This window comes from Phalaenopsis equestris, unplaced genomic scaffold, assembly GCF_001263595.1.
Source record: "Phalaenopsis equestris unplaced genomic scaffold, ASM126359v1 Scaffold199349, whole genome shotgun sequence".
NCBI classification, from domain to species: Eukaryota; Viridiplantae; Streptophyta; class Magnoliopsida; order Asparagales; family Orchidaceae; genus Phalaenopsis; species Phalaenopsis equestris.
The window spans coordinates 73,909-100,713 of NW_018219228.1; the positions used below are offsets into that span (position 1 = coordinate 73,909).

The 26,805-nt window shown below is 35.2% G+C and overlaps 1 protein-coding gene across 1 annotated transcript; it reads left to right on the forward strand.

Annotated features, from left to right (window-relative positions):
* The first annotated feature begins 17,067 nt into the window (after nucleotides 1–17,067).
* Nucleotides 17,068–23,247, forward strand: LOC110035719. The gene is made up of 3 exons (XM_020739997.1): nucleotides 17,068–17,209; nucleotides 21,382–21,512; nucleotides 22,435–23,247. Exons 1-3 carry the CDS (start codon nucleotides 17,068–17,070, stop codon nucleotides 23,245–23,247), a joined length of 1,086 nt encoding a protein of 361 aa, XP_020595656.1.
* The last annotated feature ends 3,558 nt before the right edge of the window (nucleotides 23,248–26,805 follow it).

Consider the following 26,805-nt stretch of genomic DNA (forward strand, 5'->3'; position numbering starts at 1 on the left):
ACACTACAATATTCCTATAATAAATCTTAAAGATTAAATAAGACTTTATAAAAATAAAAAATTTGCTTTCTAAAAACTTCTTTTGAAAACTTTACAAATTCTTATAGTTTTCCCGACAATGACGCCTAAAACTTGATCCTGACATTCTATATTGATGTAAAATGCAATGTTTAATCTCCTTAATAGTGATTTTCAATTTGCAACAAAGTCAAAAACTTGATCGAAAGTGAAAGCTATGTAAATCTTTCACTGTGAAGTAAACAAGAATATAGTTATAATATCATATAATTATAATATTTCAATATATGATATTTAAACATAAAATCCTATAATATGAATGAAAATTCAATTCTTTTTGTTATTTTTGGTTTAGGAAAATAAAGTAAGAAACTAATTAACTTAACTAACTACTTGCAAGATGAAGGCTATATAAATAAAATATTTTTTTCTTTATCATGAATTAGTAATAAGTATAGAAATTCTTTTGTGGAAGTATGCTAAATGTGTTGTGAAAAATAGGAGCAATTATATTCCTTACCCTTACTAGAGATGCTATAAAGAACATTGACTAATTTAAAGTTTGAATAGCCTTGAAGACCAGTTAGGTATAGAAGATACCAACTCTCACTCTAGAGTTCCCTCTTCTCCCTCCACCTTAGGGCTAACATCTGGCATCAAAATATAAAATTATAAATCAAATTGGGCACTTTAGCCTGTCACTCTAAAGTCCTCTAAATTTACATCCTTAAGAAGTTTTCCTTAAAAAGTTTATTTCCCTATTTCTTTGCACTCAACCCCATGAACTACATTCTCATTCATGAAATCAATATGTGATTCTAACCATTTGTTGACTGAGACAATATCATCTTGGATCTTACATGTTCTCACAACATGTATTAACATCTTAATTGGCCAAATCAAAAAGTAAATGAAGTGCAAGGTTTCAAATCATCACAACTTCTTCCAGCATTGAAGTCTAATACTCACACAACATCCTTTAAACACTTAATCACTTATCATTTTAAGGAAAATGATAAAGAAAACTACTCAGAACTAATGGAGAAAACATAACCACACATGAGTTTAAAAGTAGAAATAATGCACAAAAACATAAAATCTAGATTAAAATTAAGTGTAGTCACAATGATAAACACATATTTCAAATCCTCTCCACCAAATGTCTCATAGTTTAATTGAATTCTCTTCCTTCACTCACAATACAAAAAAACACCCAAATTAAAAAGAAAGTGGTCGACGACGACGACATCAATGGGCGGCGGTGATGACAGTTACTTGGATGAATAATGGTTATAAATGTTGATGGGTGGTTGGCTCTTCTCTTAGATAATCTCAGTCTTTTCTTATAAAAGGTGTCTCCATTCAATGAATTTTCTAGAAGTTGCCTCCTCAAAAGCCAATTGAATGAATTTTGGTGTCCATGAGATATTTCCCATATTTTTTTCAAAGGTTGCTTCAAAAACCTTTTCAATAATTTGTTCAAATTTAATAAATCATCACATAACTACTTCTGGTGCTTAAGCGCGGGGTACCTGGCGCATACGCGCGATTAATGGGCGCTTAGGTGCCTCAGTTCATTTTTGGACCTTTCTTCATTTTTTGTTCCAAATTTGACCCTTTTTTACTACTTTTAGCATTTTTCATCCATTTAATTGTACCTGAAAGAAAAACACACGAATACATTCATTAAAGTGCCATATCTCAAAAATAGGTATAAAAAATTGTTTAATAACACTATATATTTTAGGTGTATCAATGGGGATTGTATTTTATGTATTTTACGGGATGATTTATAATTTCATTCAGAAATATATATATATATATATGTAAGTTAGATTGATGCAATCACTTTACCTCAATGTGATACTCAGAGTGTTTCAAATTTTTTAATTAAAAATGATTTTACAAGATATGGAATGCCAAGAGTAATCATTACCGATGAAGGATCTCATTTTAGAAATGCAACAATTACAAGATTGGTAGAAAAATATTAAAAAATCCATAAAATTGCAACTGCTTATCATCCCCAGACTAGTGGTTCGACAAAAGTATCTAATCGTAAAATTAAGAGAAATTTGAAAAAGGCTTAAATCATAATTTTAAATCATAATAAAATGGATTGGTCTGCTAGATTAGATACGACATTATGGACATACAAGATAGCTTATAAGACACCTATAGGAATGTCCCCTTATAGATTATTTTTTTTGGGAAGACTTATCACTTGCCTGTAGAATTAGAGCAAAAAGCTTGTTGGGCTATAAATGAATTCAATTTCAATTTGAAAGAAGCTAGAGAGAAAATATTATTACAACTGACTGAGTTTGAAGAAATTAAGAATGAATCTTACGATAATGCTAGTATTTGAAAGGAAAGAATGGAAGAAAGGCATGATCGGACCTGGATAGGAGTTTTTATTACACAATACAAGATTAAAATTATTTCATGGAAAACTGAAGTCTAGGTGGATAGGGCCATTCAGAGTTGTAAAAATCTATTTTTACGGAGTTGTTAAAATTGAAGATCCCAAGGCTCAAAGAATATTTAAAGTGAAAGGGCACAAATTGAAACCATATTTTAATGGTCAAAGACCAGTTCTTAAAGAGACTATAATGTTGGGTCACCCATAATAAAGACTGGGAATGTCGGCTGGGAATGTTGAGAAGATGACATTAAATTAAGCGCTTTGTGGGAGGCAACCCATACTTATCCTTATTTATTTTGCTTTTTTGTTTTTATTCGGAATATTTACGTATATTTATATTTGTGTTTATATAGAGTCTATGTATTTGAGAAATTTGAAATTGAGAAAAAACTTAAAAAACATCTTTATTTACCTAATTATAAGGAAGAATTGAGAATTTTTTGTATCGAAATGATTTTTTTTGAACTGGCGCATGATGGGAGCTGGTGCATGATGCACCAGATTCGGCGCATGATGTGCTGCGGTGATGAAAATGACTTAAAATGTTTTAAAAGGTGATTTTTGGCAGGTTCTTATCCTTATAACTTCCAAAAACTGATTCCAAAGTCCATTTTATGGGAGAAAAAAAGGGAAGAGTCATTAGATTTCAATTTCAATGGCGTCCCACTCTAAAAATTCTGCTAGATTTAGAATTTTCATCTAGAGAAAGTTTGTCAGTTTCGATGCACAGAAGTTACATGATTGATTTCTTGTAATGATGAGGCTAAACAAAGAAAGGGGGTTTTTGAATTGAGGATTCAACATAGCGAATACTAGAGTGGAAAAGATTATTGTGCAGAGATACTGGGAAGTGCTTTATTACACTATTGTCGCCGTAAGGTTTGTGCAATTCTACATGGAATCAACCAAAGAACTGTATACGTGCAAGACAGGTTTGTGCAATTCACTCCTTCAAGAATAAATGAGATGTTTACAATTAAAAATGTGCCTATTTTCCCTTACACAAATCTTACCCCTACAAGAGATAATATGAATCAGCTATATCGATACCTTAAGGCAATTAAAAATATGCCTATTTTCCCTTACACAAATCTTACCCCTACAGGAGATAATATGAATCAGCTATATCGATACCTTAAGGAAGAAGATGCAAATTGGGAGGCTAAAGATGATGCAAATGTAAGTTTTTCTTCTGTAAGTTTTTCTTCATCATTGTTTTTCTTCATCATTGTTAAATCCTACTTCTAAGGCATGGCATTTCTTTATTGCATCGAAATTACTTCCCACTATGAAATTCAGTAAGATAGCTAAGGAGAGTGCTAGTTTGAACTACTGTATTCAAACTCGAAAACTTGTTAACATTGGAGCAAAAATTATGAAATCAGTTTTGAGTTTGATTGTTGATGGATCTACAACTAGACTGGAACATCCATCCACCATTTTCATACCATGTAGTCAATTGCAAGTACCTTGTGAGAGTTGGGAAAAAATGCTTCTTACTTGGAAGCCGATGGATCAAGGAGTCTATTTGGAATTGTATTGGAATGAGAGATGAGAATAATAAGAATATACTGATGGATCAAGCATCCTTGAATTCATCACATATTCAACCTTACTTCAGTTTGAACGCACAGTTGAATAGAATCAAGAAAATAGAAAAAGAGGTACAAAATCTTATGCATGCAATTGTGAATATTTCTGAAATGTTGGATCATCTCGATTGGAGACTGAAGGAGCATTTTGAACATACTGGTCTTACTGAAGTGGCTGGGAGCATCAAATAGCGGAGCACCAAGATGTGAGACACTGAGGTGGCTAGCGGCATCAAATAATGTAGTGTCGTGTGGGAAGCTCGAGAGGACAAGGATGATGTGGCGTCGTGTGGATAAGTAAAAAAATATGGATTTTCTTAATTTATTTAAATGCCAGATCTTTGAAAATCCATATCTTTTCATAGAAAAATCAAAAAAATAAATTAAAAATACTTTTTTGCTCAGTGAATAGAGGAAAATAATGTGGACAAAAGAAAATAATGTGGACAAAAATAATGTGGACAAAAATAAAAATTATTTTTTAACTCGTTAAATTTTAATTAATTAAATACTCTCGGTGGTATTTTAATTCATTCTAGCTAAGCATTGCTCACCATAACTTGAAATTCTTAGGGTTTATTTCACATCACAGAGGCCATGTTCTCTGATTTTTCCAAGGTCAGGGGACATCTCTGTGCTTCTAACCCTAATTTTTAAGCTAAGATGACTATTTGGCTTAAATTAATTATTTAAATTAAAATCGTACTTGGAAAATCATGGGATCAATTTTAGTAGGTTTCTTGTGGTTAGAGAGGCTTAGAAAAAATAATATGATAGGTTAAATAATTTTGTACATTTCTGTATTTAATCAAGTGTGTATATTTTCAATTAATTTATGTAAATTAAATATTTATAAAAAGTTGACAAAATAAATTCCACATTGGGTGTAAAACTGATGTTGATTTACTGTAAAAATTTGAAATTACTTGATTAAGTTTAAGCACTAAAGTTGATTTTTAAAGAAACATTGTATTTTTGTACAAAAATAATTATATTAAATCAAAAAAACTTAGGAAATTTATGAAAAGTGGTTTTCTGAGTTCCTTGTGATCAGGAGCACTTACAAACAATAAAAGTTATTTTTGATAAAATTCTTGATTTTTGAGCTACATTTTAAATTAAAAATAATTAAAAATAGTTAAAAATTCCAAAAATGCAAAAAATTTTCCACATGTGCCTAATTGCTTCCTGATCATGAAGAACTCATTAAAATATTTTTTCCAATTTTTATAAGTTAAAAATAAAATTTTTAAAGGCTTGAAATGTGTTTTCCTTACTTTCTCATTAAAAATAATTATAATAATTAAATTAAAATTCATAAAATTATAAAAAATTATTTCTCTGAATTCTTTGAGCTTAGAGAGGAATGATAAAAATATAAAATAATTATTTGTAATTAAATTATATTTTTTAAATAATTAAAACATTCTTTTGAAGTTAATAAATAATAATTTAAATTGGATTCAAAAAATCATGGTATTTTTTCTAAGTGTTTTCTCTGACATAGGGGAACCTCTAAAATTTTTTCCCATGAACAAAAATTATACTTTGATTGATTAAATAAATAAATATTGAAAATCCTATTTTTTTAGGTTTAAATAATTATTTAAGTTAAATTAAAAAAATTAAAAAAACCACATTTTCTCTTCTGATGTTTTATTTGCCCCATGGAAAGGGTACTCTAAAATCTTTAAAGTCACTTGAATTATGCTCAATGAGTTATAAGGTGTAGAGCCCCAAGGACGAAGTGGTAATTTTATATTTTAATCCCTTAATCAAAATTTAGGATTAACCAAAGGGAAGAATGGGTAATTTTGATCCTAATGAATATGTATGAATATGTTTAATATGTTTGGATGATTGAAACATAATGGGTAAAATTTAGAAACAAATTTGTCACCATTCCATGATAAGAAAAAAAATTGAAATTTGTTAAATCATCAAGACTTAGAAGTTAATAAAATTTAAATGATTCTCAGGTGATGGACTTAAGTTAGGGAGATGATATGTAACTTATTTTAAGCCTATAATTAATGATGGTCAGATCTTTTAATCAAAATCCATATCACCTAAATTAAAATTCTAACATTTGCAAATCTTTTTTGCATTAAGATTGTTAAAGGCTTGGTAGTGATCTAGGCTTGATATTTGAACTCATTTGATGAGATTTAGAAGGATAACATGATTGATGATAAACACTACTAAGCACTACAAGCCTTACCTTAATCGTGGGTACAAAATCATTAATAACCCAATCTTGACTTAGAGGCATTCACCCACATAACTTTTAAGTGAAATATCAACTGATTAATTGAGTACTTTGTCCTCAGGATGATTAAAATATCAATATTCACCGAGTGGTAGGGTAATTTTAATTTGACGAAGGATGATTAAGAGAATAATATGATAAGTTCAAAATGAACTCAAATGTTTTAAGAAATCATTAAATCACTTCAGGGTCATTCCCCGAACACTTTGAAATCTCTTGGACGTTTCAACAGACAAATTGAACTTGTTGTATTTTTTCCTAAAATCATCTACTATGATCTTTCGAGACTCAATGTGTCATAAGTTTGAGGTCTGTTAAATACACCTTCATCTACTCTTGCAATTTAAATTTCTTGCAAAATTATATACATGTTGTAAAAGCTAACGTTCCAGGTGGAGGAACGAGAAGAATCAATAGGTACTCTTTTAAGTTATTGCACTGCAATTTATTTTTATTTACATTTCTGTATCTCTTATTTCCTGCTTGTAGACTTGCATGTTAAACAACAAGGTCACCCTGCATGTCAAAACTAAAACTTTAGGATAGCTGAAAAAGTAAAACTAAAACTAAAATTAGGAAATGGAAACAAGATAAAATTCACCGCCGCAACAGTCAAAATATAAGACAACTCAAAATTTAATCATAAACAAAACAACAAAAATAAAAAATTGTAACGAAATTATAACGTCTCTGTCGGATGATCGGGAATCTCTCGGAGGAGGGAACCTACGGGTGGTTATGTGATTTTAGATTTCCCATGGTCTAAATGAATTTATTGAACTCATTGAGTTGACTTTAGTAAATTTGTTTGGACTAATTGAATCAGAAGAAAATAGTGATGCTGAAATGAGAGAACCATGGGATCCTAACTGGTGTCACTCTAATAAACTTTAAATCCCCCATGATTGAACTTCAACCTGTCATTTAAACCCTTAAACCTTAGACTTTAGGATTTTCATTTTAATGAGGAGCCAAAAGCTATCTTTGTGGCAGCTTCTGCAACAACAATCTACAACATAATGAGGATCTACAACCGCACATCCTTCCTTAAAATTAAATAACAAGCCATAGGATTTTGAGGTTATCTGCCTAATGTGACATAAATCCTAAACTCTTTCTTTAGTCCTTTGCACAACTATGTTGTGAAACCTAAGCCCTAACTTATTTTAGAATTTCAAGGTTGATGTTTGTCATGAATTAAATCCTCACATCTTTCAAGCTATTTTTGTGATCTTCTCACACAAATGTAAGCCCTAATCAATAAATTTGGTAGGATAACACTCATAATTTCTTCTTGAAGTTGAAGCCAAATCATAGGATAGCTTGGGAAGTCACTGAGGTTCTCTTGAGGATCCATGACATCACCTAGTTCTTCTTCCTTTGGATTAAAAAATAAATGTTCTAATTTTGAGTCATTCCCATTTCACACCTATTTGTCTGATCTTTTGAAAAGTCCTACCCTTTGAAATTCTTGAAAATAATATCCCCTAATTTTTATCAAGAGTTTTCTTAGGTGACTTCAAGTTATTTAAGATGTAATTAATTATAGGGGTTTACCATAATAAGAAACTTTAGAGAACCCAAATTAATATAAACCCTATTTTATTTTTTATAATAAATAGGGGAACTAAACATAAAAACGGTTTTATTTGCAGACTTAAACGAATGTTATAAATTCTTTAGTTTATTTATTTGAGCCCTTACCGATAAGTAGTGTATTTATCCTTCGAGATAGATGCAATTCTTGTGGTATTAGGTATGTTTATTTAAACTATTAAGGATATGAGACCAATTTTGTCCTATATTTTCAAAATTTAAACTACTAAGATGTAGTTTCCAATTTGAGATGATCTCAATTCATCCTTTAAAATCATATCACATCCCAGAAAATCATATCACATCCCGGATCTGGTTCCGAAGGATGTAAAATCATATCACATCCCAGATCTGGTTCCAAAGGATGAACGAGATATATACTGTTCCAATAAGATTTCATTCTTGAACAAAAATCCATTTTTCAATTTCTTTCATCTATTCCATGATCGGAACAAAATTAAAGTTGCTCCCACCATCAATTTTGGAACTGAATTCAATGAACTTGAATTCATTCTTGGAAAAGCCCATTCATCATAATGAAAGTTGTTGCTCTAGAAGTACAGAAGACTTCCGTTGAATTTAACCTAAACTATCCCCAGGATTTCCCTTCTTGTAAAAAGGTGAAAACTGCTGCCCCAGCACCTGCTAAGTCTGGTGTCCCCTTGTCTGCCAAAGGAAATGAGGTTATGATTGTGAAAGATACAACTGGTGAATTTACCATCTCACCATCAGTATTTCAAATTTGATCGAGTTCAAAGTCCGTGTCGTTAACTCGATCTCAAAGAAGAAACTGTGGTCAAAGGGATTAGGAGGGCGCTAAAGCATAAATTCTTGAAAAGATACCTGTTGATGAGTTTCCTCATGAGGAGCAACTTGGATTACTGGAGACCTCTCCGCTTATGCGAGGGAGTAGTTTTCACCCGTTGATGAATACTAATGGATATTAAAGTATTCAAAAGATTGTTGCTACCTTACCATCATTTAATGGTCGTAGTGAGAAGAGGGAGAAGCTCACTCTTATCACTAAAGTCCATACAAGGTTCCAGAGATTGGCCGCTAAAGAAGGATATTGAGTCGTTGCGCTGCTTATGCGAGTGGGATGCGCAGTGTCCCCTCAAAAGAAGAAACTAATTTTAAGAGATGTTAGATTTGTCCGACAATCTCAAAAGTCAACTGAAGTTTTGCAAGCTCATATTACCGTTAGGTTTTGTCTAAGGAATCGAGTTGATACAATTGTCACTACCACAAGTTTTGGTTAATCTACCACTCCAAGGTCTGCAAAACGTCAATCGGCTATGTCACATCTAGGTCCAAGGATACGATACGTTGTTGCTCGTAAAAGTTCCTCAAAGAGGAAGAAGATAAAGAAGTCTCTCGATGCTGTGTTTGGTCTCCACCACGGGGAGCATGCCTCTCTTTGGCATACCAATGCTTCCGCTGAGACGCCTCGTCTCAAGACATCGCCGCCAAAGAAGAAGGTATGGATATCCAAGTTCTCATTACCATTACAATTCAATGAGCCCAAAGGGAAAGAATGTGGAATAAAGCAAGGGTCTGAAGTATTAGACATCGTTGCAACTATTGTTACCAAGTTTGATGAACAAGTGGATGATTTTTAGGAAAATCTTCTAGATTTTAAAATAATCCAAGAATCAATAATTGAAGAGAAAGTTGAAAACCTCAGGGCTGAGATTTTTGAGCTAGCCAAAAAGCATGGAGTAGCCATTGATGATGGTGAAGATTTTGATTTTAACAATTATCTCGATGAAGATTTTATGGATATTCATGTCATCAAGACTAGAGCTGTCGCATCTACGTGCGATGCCCAACAATTTGTTGAAGGGAACACCGCTGATGATTTGCGCAGGGCTATTTTCTCAAGATATTAACAAATTGGTTAGATGGAAAAGAGAATGGAGGAGATGGATGCCTTGGCTACAACTCATGGACAATCCTAGTCACAGTAGGTAGCTTCTCTAGGAGTCAACTAGTCATAAATAGTTCATATCATCAATGAAAGGAGAGAAGTTGCCTCCACCAATAAAAAGGATCAGCAAAAGAAGGATTCCTCACCAAATACTATACCGAAGAATGATATTAAACAGTTGGTCAGACAATAAGTTTGGGAGGCCTTAGCCCAATCTAAGAGTGGTGAATTGATTTCAAGGGGTAGAACTTACTCAAAGGAGTTTGATGTCATACCCTACCTTAAGGGTTTTGTGTCATCAAGCTTTAATACATTCAACTGGACCAAATGAATGTATTAAAGGAGTTTGAAATCCCAGGCATCATATAGCACATTTCCAAGCTAGTTGTGGCAACACCGAAGGAAACAAAGCTTTGCTCTTCCAATAGTTTGACAGCATACTATCAAGGATTGCATTTGATTGGTATGCTGAGCTACCCAATGGATCAATCAAGACATTTGTTAAGTTAGAACAATTATTCGTGAAAAGATTTACTAGAGCGCAACATCATGTTTCTATTGGAGATCTCGTAGCAGAGAGGCAAAAGCCTAACGAGACCTTGGTAGATTACATCTTGAGGTGGAGAAACCTTAGCATGAAATGTGAACCTCAACTACAGGAAAAACATGCAATTGAGATTCTACTCAAAAGCATCCATGGGATAGTAGCTTTAATGCTTCAGAGACTCATCATCAAGTTCTTTGAGAAGTTGCTAAGCAAAGCTAGTAGTTTACAAGAGGAAGTTAAACATATAAATTCCCAAGTGAAGTTAGAAAAGTCTTGGATGACCAAAATAATTGAGAAGATGTCTGGAATAGTAGCAATAGTTGATAAGGGAAAGCAGCCGATAAAGATACAGGCAGATCATTCTCATCAAAATTTCCATCAATCGTCACGGCATGCTCAACAAAAAACACAATAGTATGGCCAGTCCATTTCCATCAATCGTCACGGCATGCTCAACAAAAAAACACAATAGTATGGCCAGTCTAGCCAACTGTCACATCAAGGATGATCGCATCAAGTAGAGGGTGGAATATGTCCAATTATTTCACAACAAAAGAGGAGTATATATTCTTTCAAAGATGAGGCTATGCCAAAGATGTTCAGAAATTTAATTAAGAAGCCCGAGTTCAGATTACCAGAACCGAAGAGGCCGGAAAAAGTTGACAAGAAGGAGTATCCCAATTTCTACCCCTACCATAGGATGTTGAGACATAAAGAGATAGTTGTTTCATTTTTAAGGAATGGCTCGAGAGAAATTTCAAAGAAGGAAATATAACAATCCTGAAGGAATATTTGAAAAAATTGAAAAAGGTTCTATAAATATGCTTTCGGCAGAGTCAATTACTCTGATAGATCCCTATTAAAAAAAAGATGGATGGAGTACAATTTAGATTAAGCCATCCAAGAAGATGATACTGGATTAGATTCAGACAACTTTAGCACAGGCAGCAGTTCAGAGTCTACAGCATGCTCAACCCAAGATAGAGATTCCAACAGATTAATCGCTACAACTAGAAGAGAAAGAAAAGAACGGCGTCTTGAAGATAGATAGTGCAGGGGGTAGCATAGGGGCTGCCTCTGTCAGATTAGTTGTCTCGGATTCACGGAAGAAAATGCTAAAACCCCTGACCATGAATGATTATCTTTTTGCCCCATTATTAATATAATTATTTTAATTTTGGCTGTCTTTTAACTATTTCTAGTGATAACGTAATTGACTTTAATCAATCTAACTCTGATCTCGATTCTTAAATTGATCCTCAAATTGTACTCAAGTCTGATGATTTCATTAATGAGAATGATGAAGATATCGACGATACCAGTTATGATAGCACCGGGAGTGAGGAACCAGTCCTCAAGTGCCATGGTGCACCACTTGCTATTAACTTGGATCTTTCTTATGAAGAAGAAAAGAAACCAGAAATTTTTCCTACAACATCTCAACAAGAAGAAATCAAAGAAATTAATCTAAGGAGTGGGAGAGTGTTACCCTCGAGTAGAGCTCCAAAAGCTAAAAGAAAACAAATGGTCACTCAAAAAGAGCTACATCCACCTCCGCTAGTGGAAGAACCACATAATCAAGTGAAGATTGAAGGATTATATAAAGTGGATTATAATGTTCTAGCTCATCTTAGGAAGTTGCTGGTCATACTAAGTATTTACGATACTCTAATCCTATCATAGGAGATGAGAGAGTCGCTGGTTATAGCCTTGCTTGACTAAGAGATTTGCTTAGCTCAGTTGGCCAGCACATCCTCGTTTGAAGTTTTTTCGTTAAAGGAACAACTTCGGATAACCTTCACAGATGAAGAATTATTGCTCGGCACCACTGACCACAATCGATTGCTCTACATCTCCGTTAATATCGACATATTTGTATTTTCCAAAGTTTGGTGGATCTATGAGCATCGCTCAACTTAATTAGTCCACAGACATTTGCATATTTGGATATTGAAGCTTAAGAGCTTACAGTCCATAAAATGATGTTAAGAGGATTAAACCAGAAGGGAGAAAGGGCTCTTGGATTGATTATGCAACTAATCAAAGTTTAAGAACTAGTAATAATCACAAAATTACATATCATCAATGCAAGGACCTCTTTCAATGCTTTATTGGGATGACAATGGATTCATGAGCATAATATGGTTCCATCGTCTATACACTAATGTATTAAATATTTCAAAGAAGGCTAAGAGCATCGTATCAAGGGAGATTTATAGCCATTTTAAGTTCATGAAGAGGGCATCAATGAAGACGTTGTCTACTATGCACCTCTAAAGAGAAATGTCTTTTCCCGTGAAATTGTAGCAAATGAAGTGGGAGATCCAGAAGAATCACAGAGAAGAGAACATTCAACTCTGCTTTGACGATCTAATGTCATTCCTTCACAATGAGTTGGTTGAGGTTCTTTTAGCCCATACACCCGTGACCAAGGTCAAGGACGTGGACGAGGAAGAACCAACGTGATTGTTGAGTGGACTTGGCCGACCATCAACATTGACAAGGAAGAAAGTTCTGATGAAGAAAGCTTTGAGAAAGAAATGATGATGATAAAATAAAAGAAACTATAGTATGAAATTTCTTTTGAAGATGTAGAGAAAGAAGAATATGAGTCAATGTATGATCGGATCAACCACTATATGAATGTCATGAACCTTGCTTCCATCTACCCTCAAAAGGTTGAGAGTTTAGAGGTCAAGGAAGCCATAGTGTTGGTTTGAAGCCGATGAAGTTTTAAAATGCTTTCTGTTCAATTAGTTCTAAACATCATGTAAATTTGGAAGAGGATTCTAATGAATTAATGGAATTACCTTTTGGTTACTTTTCTCTTTGTGTACAAAAGTTAATTCAACAAGGATATGTGCCAAGGAAATTGCCAAAAGTTAAGCAACAGCTTATTGAGAAATTGTGGAATCTTAAAAGTCAAATTTCTAACTCAAAAAAACATCTCGGATTTGTTACTTGATACACAAAAATAATATGTTATTTTAAGTATATATTTTATGCTTATTTTTGGTGATATTGAACTTTAAAGAAGGGTATTTTCATGTCTTTATTGCAGGTATATAAATTTTAGGCATTTGGAGCACAAGTAAAAAAAATGACAAAATTTGGAGCCAAAATAGTGAAGTTTCGAATTCTGGTGCATGATGCGTCAGATGCACCAAAGTGGCACCATATCAACTCTAGATGCGCCGAAGTGGTGCTAAATGCACCAGATCGACGCCAGATGTACCAAAGCCCAGAACAACATGGTCTTCAGTAAACTGGGGGCATGATGCACCAAATTGGCGCTAGATGTGCCATTTGATAGATAATTAGCGCCTGATTTGGCACAAGATGCTTAGGGGATGACTTTTTTGTGGATTAAAGCAGTTTGAGATGAATTTTGCTCAAATTTTCAAAGGGACACTTTTTCTAAACACCCTTTGGAGTAATTCAATGCATCTAGACACTTTCTAAGGTTCTTTTATGAAGGGATATGTCTCTTGGATCAATGGACATTTTCTTTGAATTCGAAAGAGTTGACTTTTGGACAGAATTTTGGGTCTTTGAATTCGAAAGAGTTGACTTTTGGGCAGAATTTTGGGGGAAATTTTGAATTCTTTTTGGAGGGAAGTCTAGGGCTTGAAGAAGGGTAGAGGAGAGGAGAGGTGTCTTGGGGCATAGGGTGTGTGGCATGAAGAAGGAGAGTGAGAGAGAGAGAGAGAAAGTCAAGGGCTTGGAGATTTTCTTTAAGGATTGTAAGAGGAGAGAGAAAGTGAGAGATTGAGAATTGGGAACTGAGAATGCTTGTAAATAGAGAAATACTTGGAGACAGCTTCTAGGAGTTTGCTTGGGAAGGATTATGAGATATATTGTGTGTTTAATTTCTTTTATTTTGTAAACTTGTTTTTATATATGAAGTCTGTCTTTTGTTCTATCTTTTTCATGAATTCTAAGTAGTTTTCTTTATCATTCTCCTTACTTTGATGATATGGTTTTGTGAGAATTGATTTTGTTTTATGTGGTTTTAAATGTCAAAAATTTGTGATAATTTGAGCTCTGATCTTTATTTACTTTTTAATTTGGCCAATTGAAATGCTAAAATGTGTTGAGAAACATATTTTCCAAAAGAGCTATGATTTCTACAATATGGGGAGAATCACATTTGAATTCATGGGAGAGTATTTCATCCATGGAATTGGGTGGAAATAAATAAAGAAATATATTTTGTTGGATGTATAATAGGAGATTTTAAGGTGACAGATTAAAATATCCAATTTGGTTCAATCAATTTGGTTCAATTAATTAGAAACTGATGCAAGATTGTTAGCCCGTAGGGGAGAGAGTAGTGGGAGCTCTAGAGTGGTAGCTCGTATCCTCCCAATGTAACCAAAAAATTAGGGACCAAGCTCTGGATACCTTTATGCACTCAGAAGAGGGAAAAGAATAGGTTTACTCTTATTTGGCACAAAACAATTTCTATATATATATATATATATATATATCAGGATGGTGGCAGTTGGACCTAGCTGTGCTCTGCTACGGTTTTGGTTGTGATGGAGCTGTTTGGAGGTGTTGTGGAGCTGGGTGAAGAAGCTAGCTTTCTCTTCAAGGAGTCCCTGTGATGGTGGTGTTTGTGGTGTTGCCCGGGAAGACCTCCTTCGAATCTTGTTACTGTTTTGTTGCCTTGTTGAAGTTGCTGTTAGCTGTTGTTTTTTCTTGGTCTTTCCACCCTTTTACTGGTTTTCCTTGTTTCTGTTCTGTTTGATCCTTTTTGGGGTTCTGCAGTTGTTTTCTCAATCTTGCTGGATTTTGGTCTTAGCTGTTTGGGGGTTTTCGGTTCCTTGGTCTTTTCCTTGGTTTTGTCTGGTGTCCTCAATGGCCTTACCCATTGATGTGGATACCAATGCCTAATGGACCAACACTACTTTTGCTGAAGTTGTTGGCAGTGGCTTTAAAGTACCTAAATCCTTTGATCATTTGGTCTTCCCTCAATGTCTTCATGATGTTGCTGCTAGGAGGGGGGTTTGCCCTATTTTCCATCCCTTAGGTTTAAAGGAAGGGGAACCTGACATCATCTTCTCTCCTAAGGAAACTAATGAGCTCAATGAAATAGTAAAGTTTAGTCTGGTTGGCAAATTTCAGTATAGCCACCCTAAAATGGATTTGGTAAGGAAATTGTTTGTGGATTAGAAATTGACTGGTGCTTGGAGGCTGGGTTTAGTAGATGGTAGGCACCTTTTAATATCTTTATTTAATGAAGAGGATTATGCAAGGGTATTTGCAAAACAAACTCTGATTTAATGGAGTTCCAATGAAGCTGTTGAAGTGGACACCTGAGTTTGATCCCACAAAGTAACCTCCTGTAGTTCTAATGTGGTTCAAATTCCTCAACCTACCAATTTAGTATTTCCAACAAAATGTACTATTCAGCATCAGTAGAGTGCTTGGTTGCCTCCTGAAAATTGATGCTCCTACTTTTAATTTGGCTAGACCTGCTGCTGCTAGAGTATTCATAGAGAGGGACATTACCCTGCCTGATATAGAAAGGGTGTGGATTAGAACTACTGAAGAAGGATTTTGGCAGAAAATAATAGTTAATAGTGAAAATAATAGTGGAACTGAAACCAGTATATTGCCAACATTGTAAAATGTTTGGACATAATGTGGAAAGGTGCTATAGACCTCATCCTCCACCTAGAAGAAGAGCTTCTAGGGACATAATTGACACTTCTAGGCCAGTAGACACAAATGGAATGGAAGTGGCTGTTGTTGCTACTATTGTTGATGTTGAAAATACAATTGGGGTTATGCCCAATAGTATTGCTGGGGAGTAGGAGGAAGCTATATGTATTAACAAAAATTTGAAGGGAAATGTAATACAAGATGACAGCTTAATTAGTATTAACCCAATTAGGGTTGAAGACCAGACAATTAACAGTTTAACAGATGTCTTAACTGAAGATTGGCAAGTTCAAAGAAGCAACAAGAAGAAAAAAGGCAAGTTAGATTTTAAACAGCCTATAGAGGGCCCACCTATAGTAGATCACCATTCAAGGACTAGAGGGAAAGGGTGGACCTCTCAATGATAAAGTTCCTTATTTGGAATATTAGGGGTATTGCTCACCCCTTTTCTCTCAAGAGATTAAAAAATCTAGTGAGAGTTCATAAAGTGTGGCGTTTTGCCATTCTAGAACCTTTGGTTACTAAAAATTCCCAAAAAATTCAGAAGAAGTTCCCTAAATTTGATCATTTCTCTAATTCTAACAGCAAAGTTTGGCTCTTCAGTAGAGTTGAACTTCAATGGTCTGTTTTGTTAAATCATTCTCAGTTTATTCACATCCAATTCTATATTGGAGCTCAAGTTGGCTATGCCACCTTCATTTATGCCAGTAGTCTTGCTAATAATCAAGCCACCTTATGGAATGAGTTAACTCACATTGGACAATCTGTAAACTCCTTTTGGATTTTGAAGCGTGACTTAAACTGTATTTTCTCTCTTAGTGAAAGAAGAGGTGGTAGACCACCTACTGTTTCTGCAATGAATAGATTCAATGATTTTTTTTTTCTGAGGTTGATTTGTTTGATTTGGGGTATTAAGGTCCAGATTTCACTTGGAGGAGCGGTGCTATGTGGGAGCTGGATAGAATGCTAGGTAACTCTAAATGGGTTCAAACCTTCCCCTTCACTATCATTACTCATTTGGCTATGGTAGGTTCTGAACACATGCCTCTTCTGTGTACTATCAAAAATGTTGAAAAGCCAAACAAAGCTCCATTCAGATTCCAAAACATGTGGACTCTACATCGTCAATTTTTTGAAGAAGTTGATAAGGTTTGGAGGGCTGAAGGTAACTCTAATCCATGGATTAAACTTTGGAATCTCCAGAAGAAAGTGGCAGCACATCTGAAAAAAGTGGAATTGGGACACTATTGACAAAATACATGAGAACTTGATTAATGCCCAAAGTAAAGTTATTAACATGGATAAGAATTTTCAAATGGGGTTGAATTCTGAAGCTGACCTTCATAAAGCTAGTGAAGAACTGTTAATGCAAATCAACTATATAGAATGTTTTCTGAAACCAAAGGTTGCTGTCACCAGATTTATTGAAGGAGATAAAAATACAAGCTATTACCATGCTTTTATTAACTTTAGAAGGTAAGATAACATTATTCTATCCATACAGGATTCTGCGGTATGTTAGTGGCTGATGCTGATAATATTTCCCATGATGCTGTTAAATATTTTCAAAATATCTTTAAGGATTAGTCTACTGATAGAGCTTAAATCAAGATGGAACTTTTCTCTGATTGCAATGATTATGTACAAAGTTTGGATCTAATCCTATTCCAATGGAAGGAGAAATTAAAGCTGCATTGGACTCTATGGATGACCATAAGGTGGCTGGCCCTGATGGCTTCACAGCAAAATTTTATAAGACTACTTGGCATATCATCAGTGGGGAGTTTGTTGATGTTGTGCAAATTGTGCAAAGCTTTATTGATCCCCCTTGATACTTTACAGCTTCCACTATAACTTTGATTCCCAAAAACTCCAACAGGGTGGGGTGGAGAGACTTCAGACCTATCAGTCTAACAAATGTCATTTCTAAAGTAATCAGCAAGATAATTAGCAACAAGCTTCAACCTCACCGCCAGCAGCTCGTCAGCAATACTCAAGATCCATTTATGGAAGGAAGACAAATCTCTGATAACATTCTTTTGGCACAAGAGCTGTTACTGGACCTTGATAAACAATGTAGAGGCAGGAACCTCATTCTGAAATTAGATATTCATAAGGCATATGATACTATTAATTGGAAATTTATCTTGGATACCTTAACTGCTAGGGGTTTCTCTGAGGCCTTTATCAATCTGATAAGAAGATTACTTTGTTGTAACAACCACTCTATGTTAATTAATGACAAAAGCCAAGGTTTCTTCAATGCCTCTGGGGGTATTAAACAAGGAGATCCTTTGTCACCAACTATATTTTATCTTGCTATGGATTATCTTTCTAGGCTTCCAAATCAAATGTTTGCCTCATCTCCTCATTTAGCCTAATTTAAGGGGCATTTCCATACATACCACCCAATTCCTATGTATTTCCATATCGGATGATATTATAATTTTCTCAAAGGCTACCAAGACTGCTGTGAAGGCTCTTTATCAAGGACTTATACACTTCCAAAAAACATCTGGTATGCATCTTAACAAACAAAAATGTCAAATTTTTAGTAGCTCACACACTCTTCCACAGATTAAGCAATGGATTGCACAGCACACTGGTTTCAGCAAGGCTTCCCTACCAATCAACTATCTTGGTGTCCAATCAATTAATCAAAGGGAGAACCAAGAAAATTCAATTCAATGGTGTTATTGATCAAATTCAAAAACAGCTGCAATGTTTGACTAATTACTTCCTCTCTAATGGAGGTAGGATCACCCTCCTTAAAAGCATCTTAAATAAGGCCTGGCAGAATTTTTAACAAATTTCTGTGGGCTGGACAGAAGAAAAAATTCCATTGGTTAGCTTGGCAAAAATTGTGTAAGCCTTTACATACAGGAGGTTTAGGCTTTAAAGATTTTCAACAGCTCAGTGTCATCAATCTTTGTGAACTATGGATAAGAACTATGGATAAATTTTAGAGCACAAGATTGTCTCTGGGCAATGTTTATGAAGGGAAAGTACTGCAGGACAGTACATCCAATCCTGGCTAAGAAGAAAGTGGGTGATTCCAGCCTGTGGACTACTTTTAGAGGACAGACATCAAGTTGAGGATCTATTTATTTGGGAGCTTGGAGAAGGACAAGTAAATTTCTGGCTTGATAATTAGGTTTGGAATTGGGAGAGACTACACACCTCCATTTCAAACTCAGTGACAAAGTTGAAGGAATTCTGGACTGATAATCAATGGAATTGGAATCTGTTGGCTACCATCCTAGTTGAAGCGCAAATGTATTGGGTTAAGAAAACAAAAATCAATCCTGCACAGAAAGATAGAATCTTTACTAGACAGGCTTCCTCACAAAAAATGTCTGCTTATGTTTTCCAACAACTATATAAATGGCAACCTGTCAAGTGGGGGAAAATGATTTGGGGAAAGTGGTTAACACCTTCCATGTCTTCTTTCTGCTGGAGACTGCGGAAATCCTTACTACCTAGTGATGATATTTTGAAGATGAAAGGGCTTAGGGGACCCTCATGCGGTTAGCTGTGCAGTAAAGCTGAAGAAAGTCTGGAGCATTTGTTCTTTTTATATAATTTCTCCCAAAGAGTATGGTTTGATATGTTAAAGCATCTCAACATTGATACTCTAAAAGTCAGCTGGCAATATTTTCTGTGATGCTGGAAGGATTGGTTGGATGCTAAATTAATAATCATTTCTTGTGTTGTTTCCTGTTTCATATGGATGTGCAGAAACCAACTAAAGTATGACAACATCAAACCTAAGGGAATGGTTGTGGTTTTGAATTGTACTTCATATTTGCAAAAGATTATAAAATATCAAAACTTTCCCAATATTTTCTCTTTCCGGGTGCCCAATGGGAAAATCTGAAAGTGACCAGGACAACTTTGGTCCTCTGGAACCCCCCTCCTAGACAACTTTGGTCCTCTTGGTCCTCTGGAACCCCCCTCCTAAAGGGTGGCTGAAGAAGGCCAATACAGGGAGCTTCTATAAGGAGGCTGCTGGTGTGGGAGGAATCATTAGGAACTCTCTAGGAAAGTGCATTTTGTACTTTTCCTCTCCAACTTGGGCTAATGATGCACTTGAAACTGAGATGATATCTATTTATTGGGCTCTCTACCTTTCCAATCAATGCAACATCATAAAATTTGTGGTAGAGTCTGATTCCATCAGTTGTATCAGGATACTGAAACAGGAAGAAGCTGCCCCATGGAATGTTGCTAGGTGTAATACTAAGATCAAGAGTATGTTGATCAATGTTGAATTGAATTTTCAGCATATCCTTAGGGAAGGTAACATTCCAGCACATAGTTTGGCAATAAGGGGGAAAGATACTGAAGATATTGCTGTAGCGACTATACCTTCTTCTCATTTATCTCTCCTTCTTTATGGGGACAATTTATCCATTCCTTATCTTAATTATAGGGATTGATTATATATATACACACTGGGTTAGATCTTTATGGGGACAATTTATCCATTCCTTATCTTAAGTATAGGGATTGATTATATATATACACATTGGGTTAGATACAGAGTCAAATATATGTACTTCCTACAACTTTTGTAAGCATCCAATGATAGATGGATTAGTCAGGAATTACTTTGCTTCTTTAAAATTCAATGGAGATTGGCAGATTGGAATACTAGATGGTAGGCATCTTCTTATCCAACTTTCAGGGGAGGAAGACTATGCAAGACTATTTGCAAAACAAGCTCTTCAAATTTGAGGCACCATGAAAATTTTGAAGTTGGACCCTGGTTTTGATCCTAGTAAAGAACCTCCTATAGTTCCCCATGGTTTAAATTACCTGGCCTCCCAATTCAATACTTCAATTTCAATGCTCTATTCAATATTACAAGTGCATTAGGGAGACCTCTAAAGGTTGATGCTCCTAAATATAGCAAAGCTATACCTTCTTTAGGTAGAATTCTTATAAAAAGAGATGTAAGCCTCCCTGAAATTAAAAGGCTCTCGATTGGTACTGATAAGGAGGAGTTCGGGCAGAATGTGGTTTTAGAATAGAAACCATATTATTGTTACCACTGTAAGATGTTTGGACACACCAAGGACAGATTCTTCAGGCTTCACCCTCCCCCAAAGAAGAATGTATCAACTCAGGAAAGGATTAATCAGCCTACTCCCCCATAACTTACAGTTTGTGTGGAACCCTCTCCAATTGGGAATTTGGAGGATATGTTGGACACACGTAGAAGCTCAATAACTCCATTTGGCTCCACAGCTCCGACTAAATTATCCCCCAAATTCTTCAGGGAGGAGGAGAACCAAATAAATATTATAACTCCCTTAACTGTTCCACTAAATGTAGATGAGGCATCTAAGAAGATTAACCAGAAAGATACTCCAGTCATAGAAGTCCCTGATAAGAAAGACATAGCTGAGATGAAACTCCTATTGGAAGATGAATGGAAAACACAGAAATCTAAGAAGAAGAAAAAGGTACTATCAGAAGTTCAGAATTTAAAAGATGGAAATAATGGGAGCACAGGTGTTCTGAAGATGGGAGGACCTCCTCCTTCTAGAGGAAGGACCAGATCAAGATCTTAGCCTTCCCTCCATTTCAATCCCTCGAATGATTAACATGTTGTGTTGGAACATAAGGGGCATTGTCCATCCCCAGTCTTTAAGAAGGCTGATTTATCTCAACAAAAAATATAAACTATGGTGTTTTTCTATACTTGAACTAATGGTTCAGCAAAACTCCCATAGAATGTTTGACAAATTCCATGGTTTTTCTCACTATGCTAACAAGAATAATAAAGTTTGGGTCTTTTGTAGGAAAGAAATACAGTGGAGCATACTTATTGACCATCCACAGTTCATACATCTTTCACTTCTAGTTCAAGGCCATCTGGAGTATGCAACCCTTATTTATGCTGGAAGTCTCAATGTAGATAGACAGGAGCTTTGGGAGGGATTACATCTCATCAGCACAAACATGAACTCTCCTTGGATGGTAGGGGGAAATTTAAATTTTATCACTACTGCAATAGAGAAATCTGAGGGGAGACCTCCCAATCTGTCCAAAATGACTTTTTTTAATGATCAAATTCAACAAGCTGGATTGTTTGACTTGGGATTAGGGTCCTAAATTCACTTGGAAAAGGGGTCTCCTGTGGGAAAGACTTGACAGGGTGTTAGTGAATGACTACTGGCATAAGCACTACCTCCTAACCTTTATTAGTGACTTAATCTTCACTTATTCTGATCATAGACCACTTCTTATATCCATTACTTCCCCTAGCACTACCACATATCACCCCCCTTTCAGATACCTTAATATGTGGTCCACTCACCCCCTTTTCATCAGCTGTGTTGCTTTTAATTGGATGGGTATTGATCATACTAACCTTTCATCAAGCTCAGCCTTCTTCATCTAAAAACAAGCAAAGCTTTGAGGAAATGGGGTTGGGAGACTTTTGAGAATGTTTTTTCCAACGCCTTATCTGCTGACAAGGAAGTTGAGAAACTAGAGGCAGCTGTTCAAAATAATACTGCCATTGAGACTGATTTGCTTAGTGCCCAGACTAATCTGCTTAATGCTATTGTCATACAAGATATGCTACTCAAACAAAAGTCATATATTAACATCTTTACTGAAGGTGACAGAAACACAAAGTTCTACCATGCTTATATAAGTTACAAGAGGAAGTGCAATACCATACACTCCACTGAGGGCAGATGGATTAATGAAAATGAATTTATTGCTTTGGATGTTGTTAAGTACTACAGTTCCCAACTGAACTCTTTAGTTGATTTAAATATTGACTATGAAGACTACTTTCTTGAAGAATTAAATTACACTAATCAACTCAATCTCACTGAACCCCCTTCTGATGAGGAAATTTGGGATGCCTTAAAAACAATTGACAGCTCTAAAGCAGGTAACGCTGATGGTTTTACTGCTGACTTATACAAAAAAGCTTGGCACATTATAAAGAAGGGGGTATTTGAGGCAATCAGGAGCTTCTTCAGGGAGGTCAATCTCCCTAGCTATTTTGGAGACACTTCTATTGTGTTAATCCCTAAAGGTGATCTACAGAAGACTTGGGAACACTACAGCCCTATCAGCCTCACATCTGTCATAAGTAAACTCATAAGCAAGATCATAGTTAGAAGACTCCAACCTCATCTTGACAGGATTATCTGCCCAAACCAGACAGGACTGCATTAGAGGAAGATCCATTACTGATAATGTGTTGCTGGCACAAGAACTCATTCTGGATTTAGATAAAATTAGTAGAGGGGGAAATCTAATTTATAAATTAGATATTAAAAAAGCTTATGACACCATTGACTGGAATTTCATTTTGGGGATTCTTGCAGCTAGAGGATTTTAACTTGAATTCAGTAAACTCATCCACAGGTGGCCATAAACAACAAACACTCTATTCTTATCAATGACAAAACCTGAAGTTCTTTCACTGCTACCAGAGGGCTCAAACAAGGTGCCCAAACTCTCCCACTATCTTTATTATTGATATGGATTACCTCTCTAGAATGCTTGACAGGACCATTCTCAACCAACAGTACTCCAAATTTCATCATAAATCCAATGTAGTTATTTGCCACCTCATGTATGATGATGAAATCATGATATTCTCTAATGTTCATATGAATGCAGTTAAGAAAGTCTATCATTGTCTGAAACAATTTCAGAACTATTCTGGGATGGAGTTTTGCCCTACTAAATGCCACCTTATATTTAACTAGAGGGTTTCTTCCATTTGTAAACATTGGGTCTCAGATCACACTGAATTTTCTTTTGCTAAGGACACTTTTAAATGTTTGGTGGTCTAACTCACTTGGGGGAGATCTAAACTGACCCAATTTGGATTTCTAAACATTGAGTCTCAGATCACACTGAATTTTCTATTGCTAAGGACACTTTTAAATGTTTGGTGGTCCAACTCACTTGGGGGAGATCTAAACTGACCCAATTTGATGAGGTGTTGCAGAAAATTTAGAAAACCTTATCCAGTTGGTCACATTCTTTCCTATCAAATGGGGGCAGAGTTAATCTTCCCAGAAGCATCCTAACTACCTTCCCCTCATATAATCCTCAAACCAATTACTTGAAGAAAAGCACTCAAATTTAGTTGGAGAGAGTCTTTAACAATTCTTATGGGCAGGTCAAAGACAACAACTCTATTGGGCTTCTTGGCAAAAGGCAACTAAACCCATAATGGCGGGTGGGATGGGGTTCAAGGGATTCCATCAAATCACATAGATTAATTTCTGTAAGATGTGGATTAATTTCAGAACCCAAACTTCCCTGTGGGCTATGTTCATGAATGGCAAATACTGCAAGGACCAGCATCCTTCTCTAATCTCCAAAAAGCTGGGGGACTCCAGAATTTGGACTAATATGCTTAAAATTAGACACCTTGTTGAAGATATGTACATATGGGATTTGGGGAATGGTAAAGTGAGCTTTTGGCTTAACCATTGGTGTCCTAAAGACTAACTAGGCCCCCCTTCTGACTTTAACCCTCAATTCTCAGTTTGTGATCTTTGGGAAGGGAACTCCTGGTTTGTTTCTAAGCTCCAATCCATTCTACAAGAGCCCCACCTATCTCAAGTCACTAAGGTTGTTTTTGATAAGGGAAGGAAAGATAGTATATCTGGCATTATTATGCTAACCAGATCCTAACAAAAGCCATCTATGCCAAACTTTGTTGTTGGGATCAAGTCCCTTGGGTTGAAGCCATTTGGAACAGATATCTATCCCCTTCCATATCGCTCTTTTGTTGGAGATTCTTCAACAACCTTCTGCCAACTAATGATATTCTTAAACTGAAGGGATTAAGAGGGCCTTCTAGATGTTATCTCTGTCTAAGATTTGAAGAGGAAAATAATCACCTATTTTTTAAATGTGAGTTTGCTCAAGAGGTATGGAAAGCACTCCTTACTAAGATTAAAGTTGAGGGCATGGACAAGGACTGGTCCAGTCTCAAAGATGGATGGCACAGCTGGAAAAGTAAAAAGGGTGAGTCTATTCCTTTTATTGTGGCTTGATTCTTGTGGATGTGCAGGAACAACAGAAAACATGAAGACAAGACAATTCAACACAATAAGGTTACTAGAAACTGTGTTTCCTACTTAAACAAGCTGATTCATCTCAAAAACTTCTCCAATATCATCTTGCCTCATACTACTGTAACCAAAAGTTAAAACAAGATTGGGAAAGTCATTTGGCAACCTACAGATCTACAAACCATGAAGATTAATACTGATGGTAGCTTTTTGAATGGGGTGCAGGGGTGGGGTGATTTTAGAGAATCCTCTAGCAAATGTTTGTTATTATTTCATGCTCCTACTGAGGCCCATGATGCTCTAGAAGCTGAGCATATTGTTGTTTATTGGGCCCTTACCTTTGCACAGAAAGCTGCATGACATAAATTATGGATTGAGGTGGACACTCTACAACTGATTACTTTCCTCACCACAAAGCAGTTGTCCTCTTAGCACCATATGCAATGGAAATCAATACAGAAAATTGGCAATCAATACAAGATGTTCAAAGTCTATATATCTTTTATATACATAGAAGGAAACCAACCTACTAATTTTCTTGTTAGACATGGTATCTATGCTAACTCCATCTCTGTTGCAAAAATGCCTCCCACCCCTCTTGCCCTCCTGCTTCATGGTGATAAGTTGGAGACTCCTCATCTAAGTTTTAAGGCTAATCACCTCAAAGATCTTTAGTCTTTTGAGGCTTCTTCTCTTCTTTTCTCTTTATTTAGTTTCATTACACTCATGTATGTCTTAGTTTTATGGATTGGTCTCCCTCCTGGCTATTGTAAGGGGACCTCTCCAGTGGAATATTTTGTAGTGCTTTTAATGATCAACATGTATGGGGCCGGATAATGCTCCTTCAACAAAATATACATATAGATATATATTTATATATATATACAAATGATTTTAATTTTTTCACAAACCATATACTCTTTGTAAAAGGTAAGGATACTTTCTTAAATTAGAACTTTCTATCATAACATCTTAGTTTTATTGTAATTTTACTTTTGAAGGTTTAGCATTTAGTTTAGTTAATTAGCATTCACTTGTTACTTAACATTAAAACTTCGCACCTTACTTTTTGTTTTTTTAAAATAATACTTTACATTATAATCTTAGGAACTTATTTACAAGCATTTCCAACTTCCCTGTGGGATAGATATCTAGAACTCTATCAGAGCCCTTTATTATATCAGAGCCCTTTCAGAGCCCTTTATTACTTGAGCGATACGTATACTTGTGTTATTTTAAAGGGGATTTGGTAATTTAAAGATTATTAAAAGATAAAACTATTTTAATTAAAGCTATTTTGTAGGGATTAATTTGCATATTGGCTATTGTATCTGCCGTGTGTATTTTGTAATATTGTGTGTATTTTGTAATATTGAAAAATATTTGCAAAAACTAACACACTAAATCCATTCGCATCAAGTTTTTGGCATCGTTACCGGGGAAGTAATGGAAAGTAGTAGTAATTTATTTTAAAATTTATAGTATTTTCATTCTAAAAATAAATAAAAGCGAGAAAAAGAGTTTGTTTGTGGTTTAGTTTTAATATTTTCTTATTTAAGTGTGTTTACTTATTTTTAAATTACTTGTTGTATCTATTTATGCGTAGTGTAAGATCTGAAAATTTAGTACCTTACAATTCTGAGTTAGAAAGAGCAATTAGAAAAACTAGAAAACAACAAAAAGGGAACATATTATC